Genomic DNA, 26758 nt, shown 5'->3' with positions numbered 1-26758 from the left:
ATTGGCCATATGCAAACTCACAGCGTAGTCCCAATAGCCAAGAAAATTAATTTAACTTGTATTTTGTAACACATTTTTCTACCTGTTTGCAAGGGAGTAAAAGTACAACCATAATCAGCTAGAACAACTTTAAGAAGGTACACATGAGTAACCTGTTCATTCCTATGGTGATACCTTGAGGGATTGTCAGTGTTATTCAACTCCACCTCAACAAACAATTCACATCACAAACAAAACCAGTTTCATTCGAAACAGAGCCAAAGACCTTGATATTAAAGTAAAAACAGAGAAAAAATGCAACAGGGAAGAAACAGATTTACTTGCTACTTGTTCCTCCTCTAGGTAATTAATTCAGGCTCTGAATTAATTAAACTATGCATTTTCTTTCAAAAACACAGAGCATGTGAGTATATGAATAACTTTAGTGTTGTGTCAAAATAGATTTATAACTTTTCTTGCTTGCAGTAAATTATGTGGGGAAAAAATCACATTATTGAGAAAAATGACTGCAAAACAACCCACAGTAGATTTAGCTACAAGATGAGATAGGAGCAAGGGGAAACACCCTCAGAAATACTGGAGTTGCATAATTTGAGGGTCAGCTCTAATCCAGGAGAGTAAATGGGTCACAGCAAAACATGAGAAGAACCAACTCCAGAGAATTTATCACACAGCAGCATCCCACCTTTGGCACACGTTAATCAGCTGTGAGGAGAGCCAGGCAAGAGGCAGAGATGCACATGTTGTTGCTATGGAGTGAAAGGCTTGAAGGAGATTCATGGGAACAGCACAACTGCATAGAGCACAGTTAACTCTCAAACTGCCTCTATCCAAACAGCTCCCTGGCCATGAATACCCATCCTAAGAGAATCCTTTCAAATACCCAAGAGTTCCCAACAAGACTCAAAGTCCAGCCACCAAAATCCATCCAGGCAGAGTAGCTGCCCCATGCAGAGAATGAGTTACCCCAGCCAAAAATTAGGGGCATCACCATAAAATCCAATACATCCATGGTTCTGAAAAGTTTGAAATGTGCTGAAGTTCTAAGAAGCCCAGACAGACCCCTTCACCAAGAGCACACATCTTTAAGTGTTTGGACTTTTTCTGCCCCATGGCATCATTCAGCACTGTTTGAACAAGCCCCCACACTTGCTGCTGTGCTTGCAAAGCTCATATAAAGGCAGGGATTGGCTGAGGCTGGCACAGGACATGCTTCTTGCACAGACTAAAGAAGAAAGAACTTCTTGGAAGACAATTTCCTGAAGCAAATGTTTTAGGGATGGGAAAAGGGTTCTTGGAGACTAGACAAATGGGGTAAAAAATCCTGAAGACAGGACAAACATGCTGGAGTAACAAAACACATTTCATGGGTAATACAACCAGCTACTTCCAGATCACAAGAAGCTGCTGCACATCCAACTCCCTGCAGAGATTCCTAGCAGGGGCTGTCTGTGTGTGTATATATATACATATATGTAGTTAATCAGCAAAGTTTCTATTTTCTCCTCCTACTTAAGGGAGTCTTTTAGTGAGCAACCTCCTACACTGCTATTTTTACCTGCTCCTAATCAGTGTGTTCTTAAACATTGAGAGACTCTGAGAAGAGCAGTTCAACTCCTCCAGTGCACAGCCCACAGCACACTGAGTAATATCTGGGTGGCAGCTCCTCTCCCATCACCCAGGAGAAAATGAATCTTTTTTATTTCTTTTATGTCTTATAGAGCACTAGGGAGATCTGGTGGTCAAGGCCTGGGGGATCTCTTCTCATTCATAGAATGCTGAGCTTGAACTGAAGGTTCTTTGAGCAGAGATCCACAAGAAGATCCACAAGAGCACCACAAGAAATCAAGTAGAAAGGACTGGATCCAAAGTCAGAGTTTTAAACTACAGATGCAGTAAATAATAATAAAATAACCCAAAAAGCTGGGTAAACTCTGCATTATTTTACCCTCTCCTTTTTATCTCCTTTCACCATAAAAGTTTCAGTTTTCACTTTCAATGAATCATGTTTCATTACTAGACCCAAACATGCCTCATCTCAGCCTCAAAGTAGGCATTAACCTGTGGACATAATTCCCAAAAGACCAGGGGGTCTCCTTCAAAGGAGCCCCTTAGATTTATGGTAACAAGGCAAAAAGAACAAGTAGATGGCACCAAATCCAGATGCCAGCTCACTAATCAGTGAGCTGCACTCTCAGCTCCTCTAAAAGGCTTTATCAGATTATTTATTTATTTCAAATGCCCAGCACTGCAGAGGGACTCTGCTTTCATGGGCTGTGGTGACACCCTCTGTGCCAGCACAAACTCTGGTCATACTTGCTCTCTCTCCATCCATTTGTGAAGCCTTGCTCTGAAAGCAGATGCTAAATTCTTTCTTGACTTTCAAGAACAGATATATCTTCCTTTGAAATAATCCTTAATTCAACCAATTCCACAAATCATTTCCTCTCTTCCAGCAGCATTTAATAAAATTAAAAAAAAAAAAAATCCACAAAGGCCAAAACTACCAAGGGCAAAGCTCCAGATGAAATATAACAGAAAACCAGCCCTAGTGTCCCAAAACCCAACCACACTAAGAGTTTTTAAAGATAGTGCCAATTACTTCAGAAATGTTGCCAGCAAGACTGACTGGCCACAAAGCAGCATGTTGGGGAAAAATGGCATTTTGGGCTGCACAAGAGTGTTCTGAGCAGATCTCAGCCTCCTGTCAACACATTCTATTTAAACCTCTGACATTTTAAAAGTTGACCCTATGGATTGATTGTAGGCAGTTCGATATAAGCATTCAGCACATGATACTTGATATTTAAACTTCCTATTTCAGATTATAAATGTTGACAGATTTATCTATGACTGCAGTTGCCTGGGAAGTATCTGTCCTCCTATTTCAAGTTTCAGCCTTTTCCCTGTTTTTGTAAACATTTATCACATAATTTCTAAGTTGCTCAAAATATTTAAAATATTTTTTCTAGCACTGAACAAAAACAAAACAACCAAAACAATTTCCTAATCAAAGCAATTTACTAACATTTTTCATAGAGTGCTTTGTCATAAAGTCCTTTAATTAAAGCTGAAACTTTTCAAGAAATTTTCAATTTTCTTGGACAATTGATTGAAAACCATGTCAATAGTAATTCTGTAATCACTCTCCTCTCCCTTGAGTCTTACACAGACTCATGATATTGATTTTATTCTCACTTTTAAAGTAGAAGTACATGCAGTTGAAATCTTTAAATAAAAATTCTTACTCAATTTAACATTTGTCATAAAACTAGTAAACAAAAATGTAAAATATTAAATTTTTTTAGCAGGGCTAACATTTTTCAATGACATCACTTAAACATGAGCAAAAAATAATATTATTTTGAAAGCAAAGCCACATTAGATAATATATTAATAAAGCATTTGGAAAGATTTTCATTCTGCTTTCCTCTGTATTTTCTTGTTTTCCAGTTGCAAACAGAGCACAAGTAATTTTGGGGAAAATACTTTAGTATAAATTTTTAATACATTGTTTCCTGACAAAATATTAACACTCGTTATTGCAGTTTCCTTCTTATGAGCATCAACAGCAGTAATCATTAGAACATGACCAAGGAAACTCAAGCTCATTTGCTCTCCACAGTCTAAACAGGAAAATCTAGAAAGCAAGAATCACTTTGTTTCAGTCACATTCAGCAACATGCACATCAATATGCAAAACAAATAAGATATTGTCTGGAAATTCAGAAAAAAAATGGATGATATCTTTGCTGAGAAAATCACCTCATAAATGCATTTCACAGCTAAAGACTACAATGCAAGTGACAGCTAGAGAAAGATAAGTCAGCTCATGTTTGTTTTTTCAGGCAGCAGGGCTTCAGACCACGCCTTGGCTGGTCACAGTTTCATCACAGTCTCTTGCAGTGCTAAGCAAAATCTATCTTCTAGCATGTGCTAGCAGGCTGCCAATTTCTGGTGGCAAAAGTAAGCAACAAGCACCAGAAACAAGTGTGCAAATAAGCAAGGAGGGAGCTTTTGCTCTCTGGAGCAGTTGCAGGAGTCAAGAATGGTGTGTTCACCCAGCCCATCACCTGCTTAGATCCCTCTATTTATAGTCAAGATAGATTACATACAATTACTATGTTTTATGACACCTAATTAATCTATTTATTGCCATCACTTCTCTCTGACAACCTCCTGCACAGAAGTAAAAGTTTGTTTACTATAAAGTTTTGCCTCTTTGAGCTGAAGTGGTTTTCTTCCTCACAATAGATTATTACACCTTGCAAAGGCAATGAGACAAATCTAAATATCTGTAAGACTGATACCATCAGAGAAACTTCTGTGAGGTTAAACAGGGCATGACTTTCAGTTTTCTCCCAGCATAATGTGTAGTGAAAGAAGTTCAGTACTCCAGAGAGGATTTTGATGGCTCAGTGCCAACGTGGTAAATGGGAGAGTGGGACCCAGCTGAGAGCCCCATGGCATCACTGTGGGGGAACATTTATCCATGCAGACCAAGGGGACATCACAGGAGCACATTCCTCCCTCTAACACCAAAATACTTTGGGAAAGACATTGGCCCAAAAATTGCTGATATGGGGAGTACATGTAGGCACAACTTTCTGCAGCACTGCCTGCCTCAGTCTCCCTGTCACTGCCATCCCTACTCCCATCTTCCAGCTTGGCTCCCAGGTGTTTCAGCTCCCTGAACCACCCAACCACCACTAAGACTCCAGCCTCCTCTTCTTCCCTTCTCCCATCACATCTCCCCCTGTCTCACCAGAAGGTGGCAGATAATTGCCAGAGATCATTAGGACAGGCAGGAAATTGCACTTTCCTTCTGGGCTAAGTACCAGAGGAGCCTGAAGCCAGCTCCAGCCCTTCAGTGCTTTCCTCTGTGCATAGTTCTGAGGTAGGGCTGTTCTAAGCTGTCTGAATCATCAGCTAACCCTCTAAAAAACATGCCTCCTCTCACCCCTGCAGCATTCCACCATGCCCACCCAAATCCCCCAGTGATGCAGGGCACCTCTCACCCAGCCAGGGAGCCCAGCTGAGTGCATTGGTTGCTCCCTAGACACTGATTTGAGGCTGACACACTAATGAGGCACAATGAGGGAAGCTCCCAGGAGACATCCTTGGAGTAAAACCTGTCATTTTCCCTCACACCAGCTCCCCAGGCCACGGCTACAGACAGCACAGCAGGCACAGAGCAGGAGCCTGCATTAAAAAGAACATGTGGATGGCAGGAGTTAGGGGATGCCAGTGCCCTCCCAGCCTCTCACCCACCCCAGCCTGTTGGCCTTTGGGGTGGGGGTGAGTCTGTGAGCAGGACTCAGCAATGGCCAGAAATGTGCTACCAACACCTTTCCAGCTGCAGATGCTCCTGCACAGCACCACGAGTGCTGGCTCAGGAAAAGTCAACTCCATCCCAGCCAGATCCAACACAACATCTCTGGCTGCAGACTCACAAATTAGACTCTTCAATGTACCTTAGGGCACACCCAAACACTCAGAAAACCTTCTCTTAAAAAGCCTTCAATTGGAAAATTAAATAATTTTTTTTAGTGGGGAGAGGAGAAAACACACTGGTTGCTAATAATAAATAAGACTGTGTTGCAAACTTTCCCCAGCTTCTTGGCAAGCAAAAAAAGCCACACAAGAGAGCAAGGGGCAACTGGACAAGTGGTCTAAATGGATGTTTCCAGAAGAATAGCTTTAAGTGGATAAGGGAAATCTTTGCTATATTCCTGTATCTTCATCATCCTGTACTGATATTACAGGTCCCAAATAAAATCCAGAGTGACTTCAGAAAACTTGTATGCAATTCAAAAGAACCAGTGAAAAAACAAGAGCTCAGATCAAGAGAGACATTTACCTTCATACTCCTTTTGCTCTTTGTTTGTTAATATGTTATACATGTTTGTATATATTTATTAGAAAATAAAACAGGTCAGGGCCTATTAATTGGTCCAGAGACCATTGGCATATCAGAGTCTGCCTCCACCCAGATGAATTTGATTTCTCTCCAAGACAAAGTGCCAAAAGCAAACATTCTTGAGCAACCTAGTCCCCTAAACCAGGTCTGAGTTTGCCTGAAAATGTTCCTTGGCATGGGACACAACAATGGCCAAACATTCTCACATCAGGCCAAGCATGCAGGAGCAGGGAACACCCAGGAACATCCTGGACACCTTGTGAAGTTAAACAGGTAAGGCACATCCCTCCTGAGGTGGGCACTGATGTCCCCCAGGCAGAATTTGCCACCATTCATGGGACCAGCACCACAAATTTATTGAAGAGGAGTCACTGGCTGGAAGCCCAAGCTCTGGCAGATTAGAGTCTGTCCCAGAGGCAGAAAATCTGGTCCACAGAGATGAGAAGTGTCTCTCTCTGTCAATAACCTCTGAGGAATGTCCATGTCCAGCAGCAAAGCAGTGGACCAGGCTGCTTTGCCAAAGCAGCAGTGATGTCCCTCAGCCCCAGCCTGGCTTTCACACGGATCCTCTCTCTGCAAACAGACCTGGCACTGGCAGAAAAAAATAATCAACACATTTCCTGGGGGTGCTTTATAATGAAAAAGAGTTAAACAGTGGCAACACCTGACTGCTTTCTATCATTTTAATTAATTTTTTTAAATTGTTTGAAAAAAAAAAAAAGCCACCAAAAAAAGTGCAAAACAATGGCGAAATATCAGTCTTCAGATAAAAGCAATTTTGAAATCTGATGCTTATGTAGCTCTGTAGGCACAGTGGATATTAATAATTCAGCAAAATATTACAGTCATTACTATATTTGGCAGTATCACAACAGTGCGTTTTAGCAGAATTTCTCTCCAAATCTCATTGCAACAGCCATTAATAAATAAAATGCAATTCACTGCATTAAATGTGTTGTTTAAAGGCTAAATATTTCATCAGAACTAATTCATTTTAAATAATCAGACGAGGACTCTCCTCCCAGCACCAGGACAAATCTCACTACACTTTCCACACTTAGAAATGAAATTATATTTCAAAAAGCAAGCCACAAATTGAATTCAACTGGAACATCTATGCAGTAGCTCCTACACTACAGCCCACTGCAGACAGATGGGGTCACATTCAAACAGGCCACAGGTCTCATAACTGTGTTGTGCTGTTTTTGCCATCCAAGAAAATTAAGATTGAAAAAGTACAGTAGAACTGTTTGCATTTATTGCCTGCATTGAACAGTGGCTAATATCTGATTCCCCATGGGAAGGAGAAAAAAAAGCATGTTGGTCCAGACCTGAGCTACCAATAGCTATATAGAGATACCAGTGCTTATCCAGTGATTCCACCAGTCCCTCCCAAGGGCTTTGCAAAGGTCAGAGGTGGGGAAACTGAGGCACAGAGGGAAACAACTTGTCAGTGGTTAAGGTAAAGCCTAAAGGCTGAGTTCCCACCTGTTTGTCCATCCTGCAGGAGTGGGACCCCTGGAAGCTCTACCCCATTGCCCCCCAAGGCACTCATGACTCCCTTTCAGTTGCAACTTTCTGCTGGCAAATGCTACTTTTTCTTGTATCTCAAAAATGACACCAAGAAATTTAGACCTAAAGTGTAACTCCTCCTCCATTCTCAAACACACCCAACTGACCCAGCCATAAATTTGTGAGTTTCTAAACTAGGATGAAGAAGAGGGAATTTGATTTTAGTTTCTATCAACTGGTATTATTAGCAAAAAAATGTTAAGAAACCCATATGAAAAATTAAATAAATGACAACCAAATCTAAAAGAAACCCAGACAAATAAACAAACAAAAAATCACAATGTGTATTTCAGATTTAAGCTTTCAGTTTAAAAACTTCTTTAAAAAAAAAAAAAAGGAAAGAAGAAAACAAGAAAAAAAAACAAAAAACTAACAAACACAACTAAAAAACCACTATCTAAACTACCTGTCATTTTCTGGCCACCTCCAGAACAGTGTGTGAGCATCCACCCTGCTGACTTACCAGCTGACGTCAGCAAGGTAATTCCTGTAATTAAAACAAAACAACATGACCTTACAAGCAGGCCCTGCATCAGACACCATAATCTCTATTTTTACCCACAGAGCTCACTGCTTTCCTCCAACAAGAGCACATAAACACTGCAACCTTCTTTCCACTGACTTTATACCAAGACAGCCTAGCAGAAAAAAATCACAGGGAATACCTTCAAGCATGACTTCCTACAGTAAAACAGCAATTTAATAAGGCCAGCATATTTTGTATCTTCTAAATTGTGCTGAGATTGCTTTCATAACTATATAACAAATATTTTGTTTTAACCTCTTAAAATGAAAGTACCACTTTTTCATTTAAAAAATTCTTTAAGCAATTCCCTAAAATTTAGGGAGATGTGATTTTTATTTTTGTTGGTTGGTTGTGGTTGTGTTTGTTAGTCTTTTTTAAATCAGAATGCAAATCTGTGCTTGGCTCAAGTCAAAACATGGGGAGACCTGTCAGGGTGGTGATGGGGGTCAGGGATTAAACCCAAATTATTTCCCTATCTGCCAGCCCAGACACTCTTGAAAACACCAAGGCAAGCAGTCAGTTATTTACAGAGCTCTCTGTACTACATATTCTTGATTGCAGAGAGATGCCAGATACAATTCACTGCCAGATACAGCTGTGCTACTGAGCAGTGTGACATTGGGAATAGATGGACTTTTGGTCTCGTCCAGCACATCTGATCTTATGATCCTGGGCACATGTCCAAACCCCATTAAAGTCAATAGAAATGCAAAGAATTCACTGGCTTTGAGTCAGACCTTATATGACAGTGGACAAGAACAGCTAGAGATATTTAACTTGTCAAGAAGAGTTAATGGGAGCTTGCTCTAGTAAATACACCACCTTTACTGCACTGCCTGTTTGTGCTTTAAGTCATTCATCCCCAAGTGCTAAGGAGCCTTAACTCCTGAGCCAAAACCCAGATTATTTCTCTCAGCTTTCATCAAGGCCCTGTAAAGCACTCCTGCCTCAGCCAGCAGGACCTGAGCTAGAGGGAAGCCCAAACCCAGGATAGTGAAGGACCAGCACACAGGGCTAGAGAGGTCACAGCCAATGTGGGATTTGGGAAACTGATTCAGAGCTCAGGCAATAAGCAAAGCAGCAAGAGAACATGCCACACCACAAGCCATGATGGTCTCTACCTAGGCAGTAAAGAAACCTCATTTTTGTTTGATGTGCTGTTTGGACACTGCTTGGTGGAACTTTGAAGGTGGAGTCCTCATTATCACTCAAAGCTACTTCTAAGGGACTGCATTCCTGGATTGCTCAACCCCTCCAAGAGACACCTCTGCTTCACCAGGCAGCTTGGTGGCTTCTGACACTTGGAAATTCATCACAGTGGTAATGCCTTCCTGTTCTGTCTGTTATGAAACACAGGTCTTGCAGAGTCTTACAGATGGAAGAGACTTTCAAATTCCATCCTGTCCAAGCCTGCCAGCTGCCAGAGAAGGGGAAGGCACATGGGTCTAATTTTCATCTTACTGATATTTCATCAGTTATCAGCACTGACTTTGAAGGTATTACTGTTGCCCTACTCAGCATCACAAAGATGAAAAATATATCCTTGAAATAAAACTTGCTGCTCTGACAGGAGCTCCTGCTTCATCAAGCTAAGGTCCTTATCAAGGCAAGATTTTATTGCAATAGCAAGGATTTAAACCAAGCACAGCAGTTTTATTAAAGAGAGAGAACAAAAGACAAACCAAAGGGATCCAGTGGCAAGTTACTCCAAGCAGAAGTGAGGGATCCAGGACACCATTTCCAGTCTGGCAAAGAGATCACTCACAGCACTTGGTCTGTCTGGCCAAGTCTGTGTACTCTTCATCTACCCAGCCAAAAAAAAAAAAAAAAAAAAATTAAATTCCTCATTGCAGCTGTTTCTACAACAAGCACAGAAGAGGCTGGCAACCCCAGCTCAAGGCTACAGCACAGCACAAGGTTTGAAAGTCTGGTTTGCTAGTTTATTACAAATGGTTCCCTCCCTCCAACTTCCATTCAGGCAGGTGTTTGTTACCCCAGAAGCAGTGAAGATATTTAGCCAAGCAGTGAACTGAGAGCCCACGGTGGCACAAAAGACTTTGAGACACACCTGCACTATGAAGGGATACCTGTCTTCTCCCAGAACAAGCCCAACAGCATTTAGGATACAATTTAACACAGATTTTTATCCTGAATGTTCCAAGTTCCATCTTGGCAATTCTCACCCTCAAGAGTCCAAATCACTGGTAGGCAATTAACATCAGTCTTTTTATTGCCGAAGCACATGCTGGTGCTCTTGAACATCCAAGCTTCTCATCAGTGCAAGAGAGAAAGACACTTGCCCATAGTATGGCAATACCTGAGTCTTCCTCCCCTAAGTCACAGGCTTAGTCATGTTCCCCACAATCAGATAACTCATTTTCACTGTCTCAAGTACAAGAAAAGAAAATACAAGACAAAAAAAACTAAAATAAAATATAAAAAAAAAAGTAGTCAAGGGCACAAACTAAAGGAGATATATCAAGACACTTAAAGACTCACATTGGCAAAACTAAGGCTACACACAGAAATATTCACATTAGGGTCCTGCCCACACTAACAGAAATCAAGCTCTACTGAAACAACACCAGCATAAAATCACCATAAACCAGAGTGGATTTTAGAACACTAACAGTACCCCTTGAAAGGCATTTACTGACATCCTTTCTCTCCCTTCAGTTAATGGCAGGACAGACCATTTAGTCAGTGGTCTAAAGCTTTAGCTTGAACAGCAATTTATGCACCCTGGCAGGTGAGAATGACCCATTCAGCCTAAACAAGGAGGAGAAAAGGCTCCTGACAGCATTTCTCTGCCCACTTCTTGTCTGAGACAATTCCAAACATCATTCAGCCATGGCATGTCTAACCTGAACTGACCTGTCCCAGACTCCTGGGAGTCAGATCCCCTGACTTTGAATAATCACTTTCCTCCCTTCTCCCCCAGCAGGACTTAGGAACAAAGCAGTACATCATCAAAACACTATTTAAGTTCCCAGTGGCTGTGCAAGCCTTGCTCAAGGGACTGGTTTTTTTCCTCCTCTGGTGCTAATTCCATCTATTAGGCTCATTCTCTGTCCATGCCCTGGGCAGGAGCTGCCATAGCAGAAGAATGCCCAAGGAAAATGCATCAGGACAAGCTAGGCACAAGTGTGCCTCTGGAGGCAGAGAATTTAAATAAAGAATGAACTTGAAAAAGCTTCCCTGTAGCCAGCACTGTTAAGAAAAATTCACCACAGGGAACTGTCACAGGAGCAAAACACCTTCTGGCCCTCCACTCAGGAGGGAGGAAGCAAGCAAGAACTGAGCAGTGTGCACCCCAGGGACTGGCAGAGCCTGGTGTCACAAAGGCAGAAGCAGCAGGGAAGGCCACATCTGCCCCATCACAATCTGTGGTCTGTAGAAACAAGCTGGCAGGGAATGCCCAAGCTGCCTCCTCTTCAGGGAATTCAAACTCCATATATGCAGGTGAAAACAAATGGCAAAGTTCTGCCCTCTGTATCATATACATCATCCTTTAAAGACTCAAAATTTGTACAAGGTGCTGTACATACAATTGGGTGGGGAGAAAGCCTCCCCTGTTCCAAATGTTTATCATTAAAACAGTTTTCTAATTCTCTCTTAAAACTCTACACCTCCACAAGCATTCTAAAAATTAAAAAAAAATAAAATTACAAGAATAAAAAAAAAAAGCTTTTAGCTCAAGAGAGAAAATGTTGAAAGGACAGACCCTAACTAATTTCCAGCTCTATTCCACCTTGCTACCATTCCCTCCCATCTCCTGATCAGTGAGATCTGCAGATGAGAGCAGAGCAGTACTGAACCCAGGGAGGACACGTGCTTTAGGAGAGCTCCAAATTCAGCACACCAACAACCTAAGGAACCTGGTGTGTGATTAAGGGTTGCCAAATCCAACTGACAGGCACAGAAAAACCTTTAATCTGACTCATACCAAAGGCTGTCCAAGTCACTGCCACTGTGCAAAGGTCACAGCAAAGTAAAGAGGAGGAAGGGACTTGCAATAGCATCAGAGCCCACAAGTTACAGTGGGGGATGTAGAGAGGGAAGAGAGGAAAAGCAGGAAAAATCAGACTGTGGCACCAAATCATCTCTGGCTACATGGTACTAAGGTTTTTTCTAGTTATATAATTATATACCTAGTTCTATAGCTATCAGGTCACATATCCTTACACACATATAAACATAGGCATGGCATCCCCTACATTTCAAAACCAAATTTTTTTTAAAACCACATAGTGATTAAAATGGGATTTTAAAAGATGTAAAATAGCCCAGGAAGCTCCACTCTGTCCCCTCCCATTCATTCTACTCTGAGGTGTTCCCACACAGCTGACTTTGACAAATACAGGTGATAGCAAGCTCTGTTTTGTTAAACCTGGCAATAAATGTTACAGCCAACTCCCTTAGGTAAGAATGCACAGCATTAGACCACGTGTTCCCCCATGAGCTGTGGAACAACACTTTCACACATATATTGTCTCACTCCTGTGTCCTGACACGTTCCATGGATCAGCTCTGGCCCCTCACCCTTGTCTCCTCCAGGATGAGCACGTGAGGAGAACTCTGGCTCATTCCAGCCTCAGTCTGAGAACTGCATCCACTAGTCAGTGATTTTCAAGACTGTTAAACTTTGTCTCTGGGAAAGAAAATAAGAATCTCCTCTTCTACAGAGGACATAGCATTCTCAAATGAATCAATATTTTATTGTCTAACATTTGATCTCATTCTGCAGACTTAGACCTGCCTATTTCCCCTTTCTGTGGGTTGTTTCTCCATCTCCCCAAGTCAGTTTATTGCCTGTTTCCAGGAGCACAAATAAATAAATTTTTTAAAAAGCCACAGGAAGTTGAGAGCCCTAAGAACAAAACCTCAGTGCAATTCAGGAAGGCAGGCTTTGTTACTTGCAGTATGTGAGGTGGAACAAGTATTGCAGATAATCTGAAATTAATTAAAGGGAAAGGCGGGTAGCACTGAGCCTGCCACAAAGAGGAGCTGTACAAGCAGACAGCACTACCAGCAGTGCTGCCTTTTGATTAAAGGAAAGGAGTTTCCAGGCAGGGTAGCAAAAACCAATATGAACACTTAATTAAGAAAATTAAGGACTCCTCAGTGCTGATGCTGTAGCTGTGGTTTAGGTTCATTGAAAAAGAAACTGTTTCTGCTTTGGAAGGACCATGCCATGTGTGAGCCAGCACTGGAGGATAACCGTGGAATGTTTGGACCAATTTGAACTGAATTCAACAGGGGATAAAAGGTCACAGAGGTGCAGAACTCCTCTAAGTTGAGCTGAGTGAAAAAGCAGGCCATGAAATAATATCTGGCCTGAACCATAAGGCACCCAGTGTCCACTTTCATAGCTGGCATAGCTTTCATAGGGCTCCAGCTGATTGATGCATCAATCACAGCCAGCTCTGCAGCACACATGCAATGCTCAGGCAAGTACACCTTGTGCCACTCCTCACCCCTCCAAACAGGCAGCAGAATGAGGGATCATGGCAGAGATGATAGCAAACACAGAGAGAGGAGTCTTGGAAGGGCACAAAGTTAAGTGATTGCTAACTTCTTTTGCTTAACAAAATGAGCAGGCATGTTGCTCATTTCCTGGTCCTTCAGAGTACAGACAGCTCTCTCAGACCAGATAAATTGTTCAGCATTGCTACTGGGGCAGAGCCTCAAAAACACTCAGCAGAAATCATAATCTGATGGGCTGCCTTGGCCAGATCTTTTTCTGCTGTGTTCCACATCCCACACTTTTCTGAAAGCCCTTCTGTCAAAGCTCAGCTACCCAATAAAGTCAGACCATAGACAACTGAACAATCTCTATTATACCTCTGGACACCTGATATGGACACTGTGACTGGATGGGGCTTTGTCCTGGTGTTGCTCCAACAGTTGCCAAAGTACACCTGAACAAAGATTCTTTCTTCTGAAATCCCAGGTCTCTCAAGTAGCATGGCTATCACACTGCTTGCAATCTCACTGTCTCACAGGCAAATCTCTTTTCAGGCCAGGTGCAAACGTGTTTTCCAGAGCCCTGCATGCCTGCCTCTCCCAGCACAGAGTGAGCATGAGCTGACAGGGGTTCTTCACATGCAGCCTCACCAGTCTTGTGTCTGGCACTGGGGCTTTTGGCCAAACAGAAGCAAAACCCTGTCCCCACTGCAAACACAGTTCAGAGAGCTGGTCTGTCTGCCCACAAGTGCCAGGCCCCAGCCCCAGACACCCATCTGCATTCCCACCCACTCTCCCACTGTAGAGCCAAGGACTAACAACATTTTCCTGGTTGGGAATAAAACTAGAAAGACACTGTGGGTGACAGAACAAGGACATAACTCCTCACATACTGGTCCAGCCCTCTACCTGGCAGAAGACTGCCATGAGGAAAACAACCATGCCCCACCAACAGGGCAGAAGGAAAATTCATTTGCCCTGTCTCACTCAGGAATACTTCACCTGCACCTGGTGCTGGAAAGACTTTCCCCTTTGGTTGTGAAGTGGAACATAAAAGGGAAGGTCACCTTAATGACCCCAGAAGCTTACAAGACCCTTAAACTTTGCATGCTTCTACATTTTCCCATGTAAGGTTGCACAAATAGGCACACAAACCTACATGTGCTGTCATCCAAACAATTATTCCAAACAATCTACATATTTCAGAGTCAGCTCCCACTCCCCTGATCAGACAGACGTGATTCCTCTCCTGTCTGTATTTCCAATGAAAGCCCAAATTCATGGCTCCCACAGTTTCACTGTGCTGATTCTCATCCAGCTCAAAAGGAGCTGTAATTAGAAATGCAGTTCAATTTCATCAAGCCATTTGGAATGTTTTGATCTGTCAAGCCAAGCAGGTGAAGGGATTGGAACAGCAAACAACAATGGTCTTAAAACCCTTTGAGACAGAACTTTGCAGTGCTTTAACTTGATCAATCTGTTAATTATTTTAGCTGAGCATGTTCTATTTTATACTATTGAGAACTCTGCTCTTTCCCTTCTTAACTCCTCACCTCTTTTTCCTTTCATGCAATCTCTTATTAAAAATATATACAGCATCTAAGCTGCAGCAATGGAGTATAATCCTTTGTTGTTAAGTAGCCACATCAATACTAATCATAGCCTGGAGTATATCCCTCCTCTCTTGCATGGCTCAGTTTTCCAAAAAAAAAAAAAAAAAAAAAAAAAAGGGGGGGGGGGGGGGGGGGGGAAAGTTATGCTACTAACCTTCCTTTTAATGAACTTTGGAATACACAACTTAAGGAGGCACCAGAAGACTTAAAGTACATTCATGTCTGCCATTCAAGCACAAAATTCATAGGATTTGGTTGTAAAGGGCAGGAAGACCGGAACAGAAAAATGTCTCCACAGACACTGCAAACAAGAGGCAACCAGAGGCCTCCAACACAGGTAAATAAGGCCACAGACCATCCAAATCTGCCCACACCTCATGGTATTGACCACAGCTGGGAGTGATTTTTCAAACAGGCAGCACATGCAGGGAAAGGTTACCAACCAATTGAAACTTCCACTCCATCCCCCCTGCACCCATAAGTTCCTACAGCATTTTGTTTTACATATGAAATCATGTTTTACACGTTCTCCTCCATACAACAGCTTTTGAAAATGTCCATCCATTTCAAGCCTCAGTGTCAGCCTTCATATGAGTTAATTCTTGCTTGTAGATAGGGAAGCCAAGACATTTTAGCCACAATGGCAAGACCAGGAATCACAACCTGCATGCACAGCCTGCTCTGCTCTGGCACCCAAGGATGCACATCTGAACTCAACCCATACATTGCTCTCTGCTTTGAAAGTCAGAAGGAGCTCTGTGCCTGCTTCTGGCCCCTCACTGGGATCCTCTACCAAATCCCCAGGAGAGGCTCAGCACATTTGGAGCCTGCCAGCAGCACCACTGAAAATGTACCAGCAGTCCCCAGGTTACAGACTGAAGCAGTGTCAAAGCAGGTGCTTCCAGCCTCCCAGTTCTTCAGCCCATCACTGACCTAAGTGATTTGCAGTTGCTCAGTCCTAGTTGTTTTTTTTTTTAAATCCCAAACATACATTTTAGTCCCAAAAAGATCATCTAGTGCAACCATGTTTCCCAGGAATTGTTTCTTTGTCCCACAGTGCAGTGGATGGTAAGAATTCAAATTCTTTATGTTCCTCCTCATCCACAAGAAAGGAAGAAAACAGACCCTAAGATTTATACAACACCTTCAGCTTGGTCAAAATATTAGAGTGCCAAGTGGCAGGGCAAGCGCATCCTCCGTGGATCAGGCACGGGGGGAGAAGTGATGGAGCCCGGCTGTGCTGCCGCTGTCGATGGCACGGTCTGTCCCCTGGGGGGACAACGGGGCAGGGCAGGGGGATGGAGGACAGGCGAACACCGCCCCGTCCCACGGCAGGGGATGCTCGAGGTTTTACAGGACTCGGGCTGGAGCGGACGGAGCAGATGAGAGACCCCGGCAGAGGGAATCCCACACTCAGGGAAAAGCCTGGCAGCGATCAGAGACACTACAAGGGACACAGCATCAGCTGCAGGGGATGGCAAAGCGCTGCAGCACGGAAGAGTCTGCAGGACTTGTGTGTCGCACAGGGAACCCCCGACAGCGGAGTTTCCCAGAGCAGAGACTCCGGGCGGGTTTCCGTACCAATATTCAGCAGGCTCAGCCCTCCCAGGGCTCCAGCAGCATCCCTCCTCCCGCAGATTCCCTCGCTCCCTCTAGCGCCCGGCTCCCCGCGCTGCCCGCACCGCGCTGGGCTCATTACGGGCGGTGCTAATTGGGGCACGCAGCGCTCTGCGGAGCTGCCCCTGGAGATGGAGCCGCATGCTGGAATGCCAAGGGGAAACAGCACCGTGACTGCCTCGGTGTCAGGGCTCTGCCACTGGTTTCAATGGGAGGGAGGAACAAAAGATTTGATCACTCAGCATCAATCTTTTCTTACTTTCATTGCGTGCTGTGACTCCGCTGGTTATGAAGGCTGGAAATTGACCCTAAAGTTTCCATGGCAGATTATTTGTCAAATATGTTTACACCCACGCAGCCACGTTCTACAAACAGGCAGCAAATTTTCTTCAGTTCCCTCGGTCTCATAACACCCCATAAAGGCAGGAAAGGAAATACTTCATGCTCTCCTTTTTGCATGGAGGAAATATTATCAACAGTGATGCAGTTCTCTCTGAACATTAGGAAAATTTAGGATTTGGGAATTTGTTACCTTGGATTCCTACACAGAATTTAAGCAAACCAGGAAGCTTGTATGCAAAAGTGTGACTGCAGCAAAGTATATTCCAACTAAGGGATTTTTCAGCTTAAAATCCCTATTGGGCTCCAACAGGACCAACTATATCACCAGAGAACTTTCCAACATGGCTTACAGCATGGGTCAGAATTCCAGAGTAACAAACTCTCAGAGCCAAACAAGAGACAGTGAAAGGCTCTGCACAAGAGAGAAAAAAACTCATCTGCCCACAGTCCTGTGGCTGTAATTCAGAAAACATAAAGGGCACACAGGTCTCCTTGCTGCACTGCTCCATGTTTCCTCACCTCTGTATTCATTTCTCAATCTTACTTTCTGTTGCTGTAGAATCCTGCAGGATGAATTCTGCACTACAGTAAAATAGCCTCGATCAATCCCACATCAATTTAAACTGAGGATCCAAACAAATACTTTGCTGCTTTGGGGGATTTCTGCAATTACAGCATTCAATGCTTCACAAGGAGCACGTCATTTAATTTATGGTCTTGACTGAGACAGGTTGGATTCAACACCTTCAAACACAGATTCTCAAAGGAAGACAAACTTGACCAGAGCCCAGCAAAACCCAAGCATTAACTCCATAACTGACAGGTCCCTGCAATGTCCCCAAAACAGCCCCAACCATGAGCTCAGGCCAGGCCCTCAGTTCTGGTATGCATCTGGAACTGTGTGAGGGTGCTGACAGATGTAGGCATGTACTGCTCTCTGTTGTACCCACTGACATCCAGGGAGCTCAAGGAGCATGATACTCCAGCATGACTTGAGTAGATTCTTGACTGTTTGCAAGACTGGTTTACAGTATTCTTTAGTGCAAGTAATACTAAAGATCTTTGTCCTTAACCTATGCTTTTCCCATTAGACAACACTGTTCTCCTATGTTTTCTAAAATCTCTATCACAGATGCAGCTGTAAATTTGGGAACACTCAGAAAGTTTCATCTTCCTACAGCCTTGTCTTCAAGAAATTTAGTTTCATCTCAACTCCCTTTTGGGAAAAACCTCTCCTGCCTAACATAAATTATCTGCTCAAACCCCTTTTCAAAAGACTTCATCATCTAATTGGAGGAATGTTTTCCATTATGAAAAAAATAATTAAAGAATCCTGTAGTTGTTTCTATTTGCATTTATTCCACTCTGAAAGCCTAGCCACAAGTGCTGGGGCATCATCCCTGATCATGGCAAAGTCTGAGTGCTGAGGTCTGAAGAGAAACTGCTGACAAACACCCTTGGACAGGAGCAGTTCTGTTACTGAGCTTGAAGAACATCAACAGTTTGCCAGGCAGGGAAATGGCCCAGAGAACCCACCAGGTTCCTGGGATCCACAAACAATATCCAGGTCCAAACATCAAACTGACTTTGCCAGTCTGGAGAGAAACAACACAAAAAGTATTGTCCAGATGCTTTCTCCCTGGTCTACTAACTCAACACAACTACAAAAGCAGTTGCCATGCTCATTTCACTTTTATTTCCAATTTTCTATTTAAACATTAATTAAAAATGGATTGGCAAAGTCCTGGAGAAGGATTTTAGTAGCAAGCTTCATTAATAAATGTAGAGGGAATGTAGAAATGTATAAAAACATTTTGCCAGAGCTGGTCTACCTTCAATACCAACGAGACCATAGCACACTCAAAAGCCATTTGAGAACAAAACAGTCTAGAATAGAAATTAAAATATCTACCAAAGACAGTACAATTAATGTGGCTGCTCTGTCACCATTTTTGCATTCTAGGAGTAAGCATTTTAAACTGAAATCCAGCTGGACTTTAGGAGCAGTTACCTGTGGCTGACAACTAAATGCAGCTTTGCCTGCCTAAAGATTCCCCTTCCTCCCTTCCCAAGCATAGCAGTCTATTTGGAATTGCAAATATCACCCATCACACACCGCATTGCAAGGCATCTTAATGAAAAACTACCTGGCACAGAGTGATCCCACTGGCCTCCCCAGCTTGTAATGCTCCATGGGAGTGAATAATGTCTCAGCATTCAACCAGTACATTAGCAGATCACACCAGAACACTGCCAAAAGCATTCAGGGGAATCATTCCCGGAAGAGACAGGCTTCACTGGGAGAACTTGCACAACCTGCTCATCACTGCCAGCCCCCAGAGTTTGCACAGGGCAAAGAAAAAGGATTGGTGGTAGTAGGAGGTAAAGAAAACCCATTCAGAGCAGAGTGGTTCCCATCAAATCATCATCCTTACGAGTCTTGAAAATCCCAAAAAACTTTCGGATACTGCAGCACTTCCTTGAGAAGAAATTTTCCTAATGTCCAATACAGCATACATTGGAGCTGTTAACACATATTAATCCCTCTTCAACCAAAAAGATAAGCTGCATCTTCTCTTTAACTACTTCCAATGTCTGTAAGCTACTGCAGCATTATTAGCTCTTCTTTATTCTTGTCCCAGGGGCATCTCATATTCCAAGTCCTGGAGTGAATCTTGAAACCACATTAACTCTAGAAATGACAACCACAGGTTGACTGGAAGAAACAGTGCAGCATGGCTGCCAAGACAAAACCAGGCCCCAGTCCAGTGTCTCACCAGCTCTCATCCTGCCCTCCCCAGTTTTCAGGGCCTGGATCATTCTGCAAGCATCAATGCAATTGCATGGTTTGCACAAGCAGCAGCTGCATCATTGAAGCACACCAGACTTCCACTGGTTTATCTTCTGCACTCTTCTACTACAGTGAACAAAAAAAATGGCACTGCTGACATTTTTCATATAGTATGAAAAATCCAGTCCCTAGGATCATACAGGAATCTGGCCTGGCTGCAGCAACCTGTGATATACACATGCCTTAGACAAATGCCCTCTCCTGCTCTTACTGGGGCATTATTGTGCATTTCTCATTTTATCCCAGAAGTTTGGGAGAAGTTATGTCAGAATCTGGGAGATGTCCCTGCCCATGACAGTGGGGATTGGGACTAGATGATCTTTAAGATTCCTTCCAACCCTTAACATTCAATGATTCTGTGGAGTTTGCTTCTGGTTGCTAAAAAAGGCAAAGGATATATACATGGGATAGCTAAAGCATGCAGTGATCATAGCTGCAGCATCTCATGGACAGTGGATTGAAAATGTCTTCCTGAGAAAGCTAAAAATGTGCATCTTTTCTTCTCATACCGAAGAAAACCCCAGCCACAATGCCACAGAATTTGTAGTAATTCCATCATGGAAAAAGCATGGACAAAATTAAATGCTTCCTATAAACAGCTACATCTATCAGAGGGACAACTCTGAAACCTAACAAAAACAGTTCCCATTTCCCATTCCACCAGTGATCACACCAGGAGAGCTATCCTAGTAAGTGTGCTTTATTCACTGTTGCTTTTTGAAATCTCTTGGAAAACCTCCTATCAAGAAACAAGATTTAAAACTGTAAGAGCATTAAAGGTACTGCTACCTTTTTTTTGCAGGTCCTTATCCTAAAAATCAGGGGGAAAGAGGAAAAGATCATATGGAGAATCAAATCATTTTCACAAGAAGGTTGGAGAGAGCATCTGATGAGCAGAACAAGGAAAATTTTTATGCACTAACATAAATATCTAGAGAGGGGAAACAAATGTAGAGGGTACAGCAGCTCACTGAATAGCACATTTGTACACAGCATATGAGTTCAGAGAGGAATGGTTTTGGAAAAAGAATGGCTTGCAGCTTTTTTGGGAATAATAGCATTTTTCACTAAAAATTCTCCTTTCTTTAGAATAGCCTTGGCAAGAAAACATTTTATCTGATCTCTCCAAGGTCCCTCAAGAGCTTCATGACCTTGCTCCATAAATGCTTCTATTAGGGCAGATTGGTACTTGAAGCCCAAATAGAAGTCTGCTTTTTCCAGTATCAGACCCACCGAATTAAGCCAGGTTCCCTTCATAACAGCACAGAGAACACAAACCTCATTTCTACACAGACTAGTATTGTTGTATTTTCCTAACAATTTCCACTTCAAGATTCCCAGGTATTGTACAAAGCAGAAATGAAATCTGCTCCATACCACCACTTTGTGGTAGCTAAGTAGTACTATCCTCATTTAACATGGAAGAGGAGATCCAGAGAGGTTAATTGTCTTTCCTAAGGTCACAGAAAAAGCCTCTGGGCAGGACAAAGCAGAGAACCCAAATTCCCTGATCTCACCAGCCTTTTGCCTCTATCACAATCCTGAACTCACTATCTGCAAATAGGGAAAACAAAAGTTTGTTGCCTGGAAGGAATTATGTTCTAGTAAGTTAAACTGTGATCTAAAGGAACTTGTGAGGAAAGGGGGAGAGGAGATGGACAGACATTTTCTTTTAAAGTAACAGTAATTTCAAAAGCAGAGGGTTTTAACATTCTAGGTAACAAGACATCCAGCAGCTGCAAAGACCTCCTTTTTGTGGAATGTCAGCAGATCTTCTATATGTCCCAGTAAAACCCCAATTTTTTTATTACTTTCCTCTTTTTTGCAGATCGGTCTAGTTTTTGGCAATACCACACCACTAATACACAAAACTTGATTGAGCATGGTTTTAATAACACATAAGTGACAAAAGCTGAGGTGCTGAAGTTGGTTCAAGAAACAGAATTGGTAAAAGCAAGCTGTTTGCCTCTTCACTGCTTTGGGAGCCTGAACACAATAACATACAGACACATCCTATCTACTCTACCAGGTCAACTGGCATAATCATGACACGAGTTAACATCTATTGTCCATTTCCAGTACACCTTCCTGCTGCTTTACATCTTCTGTGACCTAAGAGAATTTATGCTTTGTGATGCAAGGCTAGGGACCAATGTGGTTGGCAAAAAAAAGCTACACTGTTTGCCCAAGTGACCTTGGGCAAATTGCTTCATGTTGCTGTGCCATGGACGCCCCAACAGCAGAATTAGATAAAAACTGAGCTGCAGCAGAAAAACAGGCATTGAATTCAACCTTATCTGTTAATTAATGAAAGAACTCAGGTTCAAGCACATAACTTTCCCTCTACACAGTTAAAAAAAATCCAATTAATTACTAAATGCAGTATATTTTCTGCAAAAGACAGGAGAGGAAACGTCTCTGAATGCTAGACCTCATATTAGGGGAATCACAGAAAGATAACATTAGAATTTATTACCAGGCTTGCTTCTCCTTCCTACAAACACCACACTGGCAATGAACACCAATCTTTTGCTTTAGCTTGTGCTTTTTGAGTTGGAAGCTTTCAATGCATGGCATCCTGAGGTGCAAAATCCTAATGGCATGCCATGAACAATCAAGGCATTTTCTTTCATTACCCTTCTCAGTCACCTAAAGCATATGAAATCTAGTTATTTAAATAGCATGTTTCTGTAAAAGAAAGCAAGGAGAGAGAAATTTGTGAAAATCACTTTCTGAGCTGTGCTTTCAAAAAAAAAAATAACCTTTCCTTCCCCTGCAAATGCTTACAGAATGAGTTTTCTTTGCTACTTTAAGCAGAAATACACAAAACTATTGGAAATCCGTGCTGGGAAGGCATGGGGGAGGCATTTTAACTTCTTTTACTCAACACCCCTTAATTCAGCATCATAATAAACCAAAGAGAGAGCGTATAGGTTGTTTTCTTCATTACATGGCATGTTATGTTAAAAATAAATAGTCCTAGAGACAAATGTAGTGCTGAAATATACCTTACAGCTGTTTTCTTTTCAGTGTTTGCTTTCATCTTTAATGAGAATGAAATTCATGTCTGGCAAACACAACTACCTTTAAAAATTGGTTAAATCAAAGTAACATCTACATTGCTGTCAGAATTATTGCCTAAGTAGCAATAAATAGACCAAAAATATCCAGTCAAAAAAAAAAAAAAAAAAAAAAGATAGTTGAATTGCACATCAGAACCTATAGTTGATGCACAGATAGAGACACAGATAGATAAGTAGGTAGACAATTTGCTTTTTCATGGCTAGTAAGCTCCATGAAGAATGTATCTGAAAATGCAGCCAATCTGTTTTATGCTGTTAATTGCTTTATACTCATTTCCAATAATGGCAAAACAATAAAAGAGGCATTTTCAAGGCAGTGACAAGCTATAATAATCAGAATAATAGGAATATTGTCACCAGACATAAAGGTTTCCCAGAGTCCTTTAAAAATTACATCTGTTCCCAGGCTACGTGAGAGTAGAAATGGTATTTCTGATACCAAGTCAAAAGAAACTCGAAGTTTTGTCCACAGCCATCTGCCGGGCGTTGCAGAGCGGGCGTGAGGGAGGGTCCTACACTATCCTGGCACAACGTGTGGGCTTTTGGGACATTCCCCCTACACACGCTCACACACAACCCCACAGGCTCCCAGGGACACCTCACTCGTTATTAATGACTTCGGGAAAAAGGCGTGAGATGCCGTGGATTTTTTTACAAACTTTTCACTCTGCTTGCAGTACGTGTTTCCCCTCAAAGCTCCCTGACGTGCTATGGGGCTTTCCTTAATGAATTAATGGGATCTCTCTTGCCTCCAGCACTCACAGCGGGGCACTGGAGGGCTTTCCCACCATCCCTGTACATCATTCATCCCGGCAGGGCGGCAGCGGAGGGTGCCGCGGTGTTTGTGGCACCGGGGAGGCTGGTGAGGGTCCCGGGGAGCGGCACCGGGACTCTCGGAGCGCAGAGCAGCCCGGGCATCGCGGCTCTGCTGGGGCGGGCTCAGAACCGCGCTCCCACTCGCCTCCACCTTTCCCCAGGAAAACTTTTCTCCCGCGGCCATATCTCCGTGTCCCACTCCCGCTGGCGATAAGGGCACGGTGCCCGCCCAGCACCCCCGGCCGCAGCACAGGCTCGGCCCCGTCCCGCCGCCGTCCCGGCTCCCTCCCCGCTCGGACCGGCCCGGTTCGGGTGTGCGGGGCGGTACTCACGCTGCTGTTGTGTCCGGACCAGTGCACCATGGCTTGGTTGTGCGCCGAATCCCCGGTGAGCGCGAAGGTGGTGCTGCTCAGCGCCGGCTCCTCGGCCGCTCGCAGCCGCGCCGCTCTCGCATCCTCCGGGGCGCCGCGGGGCTGAGCGCGGCCGCCGCGCTGCCCCTCGGCCGCGGGCACCCCCCGAACGCGCCCCTCGGGGCTCCGGCGGGTCCGCGGCGCCGCCGGGCCCCGGCCCCCGGGCGCGCCGCCTCCCGCCCCCGCCGCGCCGAGCGCCGCTGCCCGCGGCCCCGCTCCGCGCCCCGGCTCCGCGCCCGGCTCCGGCTCCGGCCCCGCGGCCGCCGCCCCGAGCGAGCCCCGCGCCCGGCCGCCCGGCCAGCTCCGCAATCCCCGCGGCGGCGGCGGCGGCGGCTGGCGCTGCTCCTGCCTAAGGCGAGACGAGGAGGACGGCCAGGAGGGAGATGGAGATGAGCAGGATCTGCAAGTTATTTCGGCGCCGGTGCAACACCAAGAGAGGAGTAAGAACCATGTCCAGGCGAGAAAAATGGTGTGGCAGGTCGGAAAGCAGTTGGTCCCCTTCTCCATGCCTTTGCGGAGCGAGTCGGGGGGCTTGCGGAGGGAGGGGGGATGAGGCGCTGCGTTTAGGGATTTTTTTTTTTTTTTTTTAGGAGGAAAGGGGCCGGATTCTAATTATAATATTTATTATTTGCAAAAGGCTTCTCTTTCTCTCGCTCTTCTTTCTCCTCGCTTTTTCTCTTGCGTCTTTCTCAGCCGCTGAAACGATGACCAGGAAAAAAAAAAATTAAAAAAAGGAAAAAAAAAAAGGAAAAAAGGGGAAAAAAAGAAAGAAGGAAAAAGAAAAAAACTCTCCCCGGTAGTTCGATTCTGTTCCTTACTGTTGCTGGATATTTTTTTTTCAAAAGTGCTTTTCAGTGAAACTGTTCACGTTCAAGGATTTGATCAAGTGAGAGGGTACCGCCACACGGGGGGAGGAGCCCCGAGCCTTGCCAAGCCGCCGCCGCCGCTGAAATACACCGCCGAGTCACCCGCCGCGCCGCGCCGCGCCGCCGGGGGCCGGGAGCGGGGCCGGGGGCGGGAGCGGGACACCGCGCCGCACCGAATCAGCTGGAGCATCACCCAGCCTTTCCTCCTGATTTGGTATGTGTGCTCCTGGCCGAGATAAAGCAGCCGTCATCCCCCGTTTCTCCTGATGTATATGCACACAGAGTGGTATTTACAGCGGTGTGGGTGCTCCTCGCCCCGTGAGTGTGCGTGTACATGCACGCACAAAGGCTGGATGTCAGCCACGGGTACAGGGGCAGAGGGAACGCAGCTGGGATGAGCGGCTCTTGGGTGCCTCCCGTGTGTGACAGCGAACCCACGGACCCGGGCATCCAGCAGCATCCCTCCAGAGCCGGCTCCGTGCTCCGTGCGTGTGGATGTGCCCGTCCCAAGCGCAGCTTCCCGGCCGTGGGAACTCACGCGTGTGCGTGGGGATCCCAGCAGCCTTGCCAAGGGAGACTAGCAGGATTTGTGTGGGGCCAGTAACGAAGAAAGGGCAGAATCTGCAGGCAGTTCCCTGCAGCAGCATCTCGGGACCGTGTCGGGAGAAGGAGCGAGGGGGATGTAATTCTTTAGGTCACGGCAGCGCAGCGCTCCCGCTCCCATCGCACGGATGCGCTCCCCCTGGCCAGGACACCTGTTTTCTGTTGGCAAAGCTCAAGAAGCCTTTGCAGCTTCAGCCCCCGGACAAGGTGTGAGTAATGGCAGGCTGAGAACGGGAGAGGGAGGCTGCTGCCGCCTCCCGCGGCTGCGGGGCGTCCCCGCGGGTCACCCTTGCCATCGCCATCTGTGCCAGTGCCACATCCCTCCGGACCCATTCATTGCAGCAACACGTCGGCACTGTCTCTTCGGATCAAACCCACGGCCGACCTTCTCCCGTTCTCCTGCTCCCTTTGAAAAGTGTCATTAATTAGCGATGTTCTAATCGTCCCACCCTCCTACTTCCCGCATCAGCCATTCTTTGCCGTCCAAGGACGGATCCACCAACTGCAAGGCTCTCCCCGCGGTCTCCCCCTCCCCACGGCCAGGCCCGGTGCGGGGGCGGCTCAGCAGCTCCTCCCGCCTCTCGCGGGTCTCCCAGCCCGGCAGGGAGCGGGGACAGCGGGGACCGGGCGGAGCTGGCCCTGCCCGCACTGGGGACAGCGGCAGAACTGAGCGGAGCTGGAACCGCCCGCACTGGGGAGCGGGAGACAGAGCGGAGCTGGAACCGCCCGAACTGGGGAGCGGGGACAGAGCGGAGCTGGAACCGCCCGAACTGGGGAGCGGGGACAGCGGCAGGACAGAGCGGAGCTGGCCCTGCCCGCACTGGGGAGCCGGGATGCTCCTGCCCAGCTGCTTGGTCAGCGCTGCTGCAGAGGCTCGGCTCGGGATGGGGAGTCCGGGCGGCCCGGCTGGTGCAGGGGGAGCCGGAGCAGGAACAGGGGCTGGGCACAGCACTGCCTGTTGCTGCAGGAGGGGGCAGAGGAGCCGGCGTGGCACAGCCAGCGCTCACAGAACAGCGCTGACAGCCCCGGGAAGGCGGCGGGGACCCTGCCCACAAATGCGGCCCCTTACGAGC

General features: G+C 45.1%; 1 protein-coding gene across 1 annotated transcript in view; it reads right to left on the bottom strand.

Annotated features, from left to right (window-relative positions):
- Nucleotides 1-24878, bottom strand: part of SORCS3 (sortilin related VPS10 domain containing receptor 3) — a 263888-nt gene extending 239010 nt beyond the window's left edge. Inside the window, exon 1 of the mRNA XM_079312314.1 lies at nt 24139-24878. Coding sequence (XP_079168440.1) covers nt 24139-24723 — 585 coding nt within the window. The 5' untranslated portion in view covers nt 24724-24878. The remainder of the gene's footprint in view (nt 1-24138) is intronic.
- Between the last annotated feature and the right edge of the window lie 1880 nt (nt 24879-26758).

The sequence above is a fragment of the Erithacus rubecula genome (genome assembly GCF_903797595.1).
Source record: "Erithacus rubecula genome assembly, chromosome: 9".
NCBI lineage: Eukaryota > Metazoa > Chordata > Aves > Passeriformes > Muscicapidae > Erithacus > Erithacus rubecula.
Note: the sequence above shows the minus strand (reverse complement) of the source record. Positions and strands in the feature narration are given on the sequence as shown.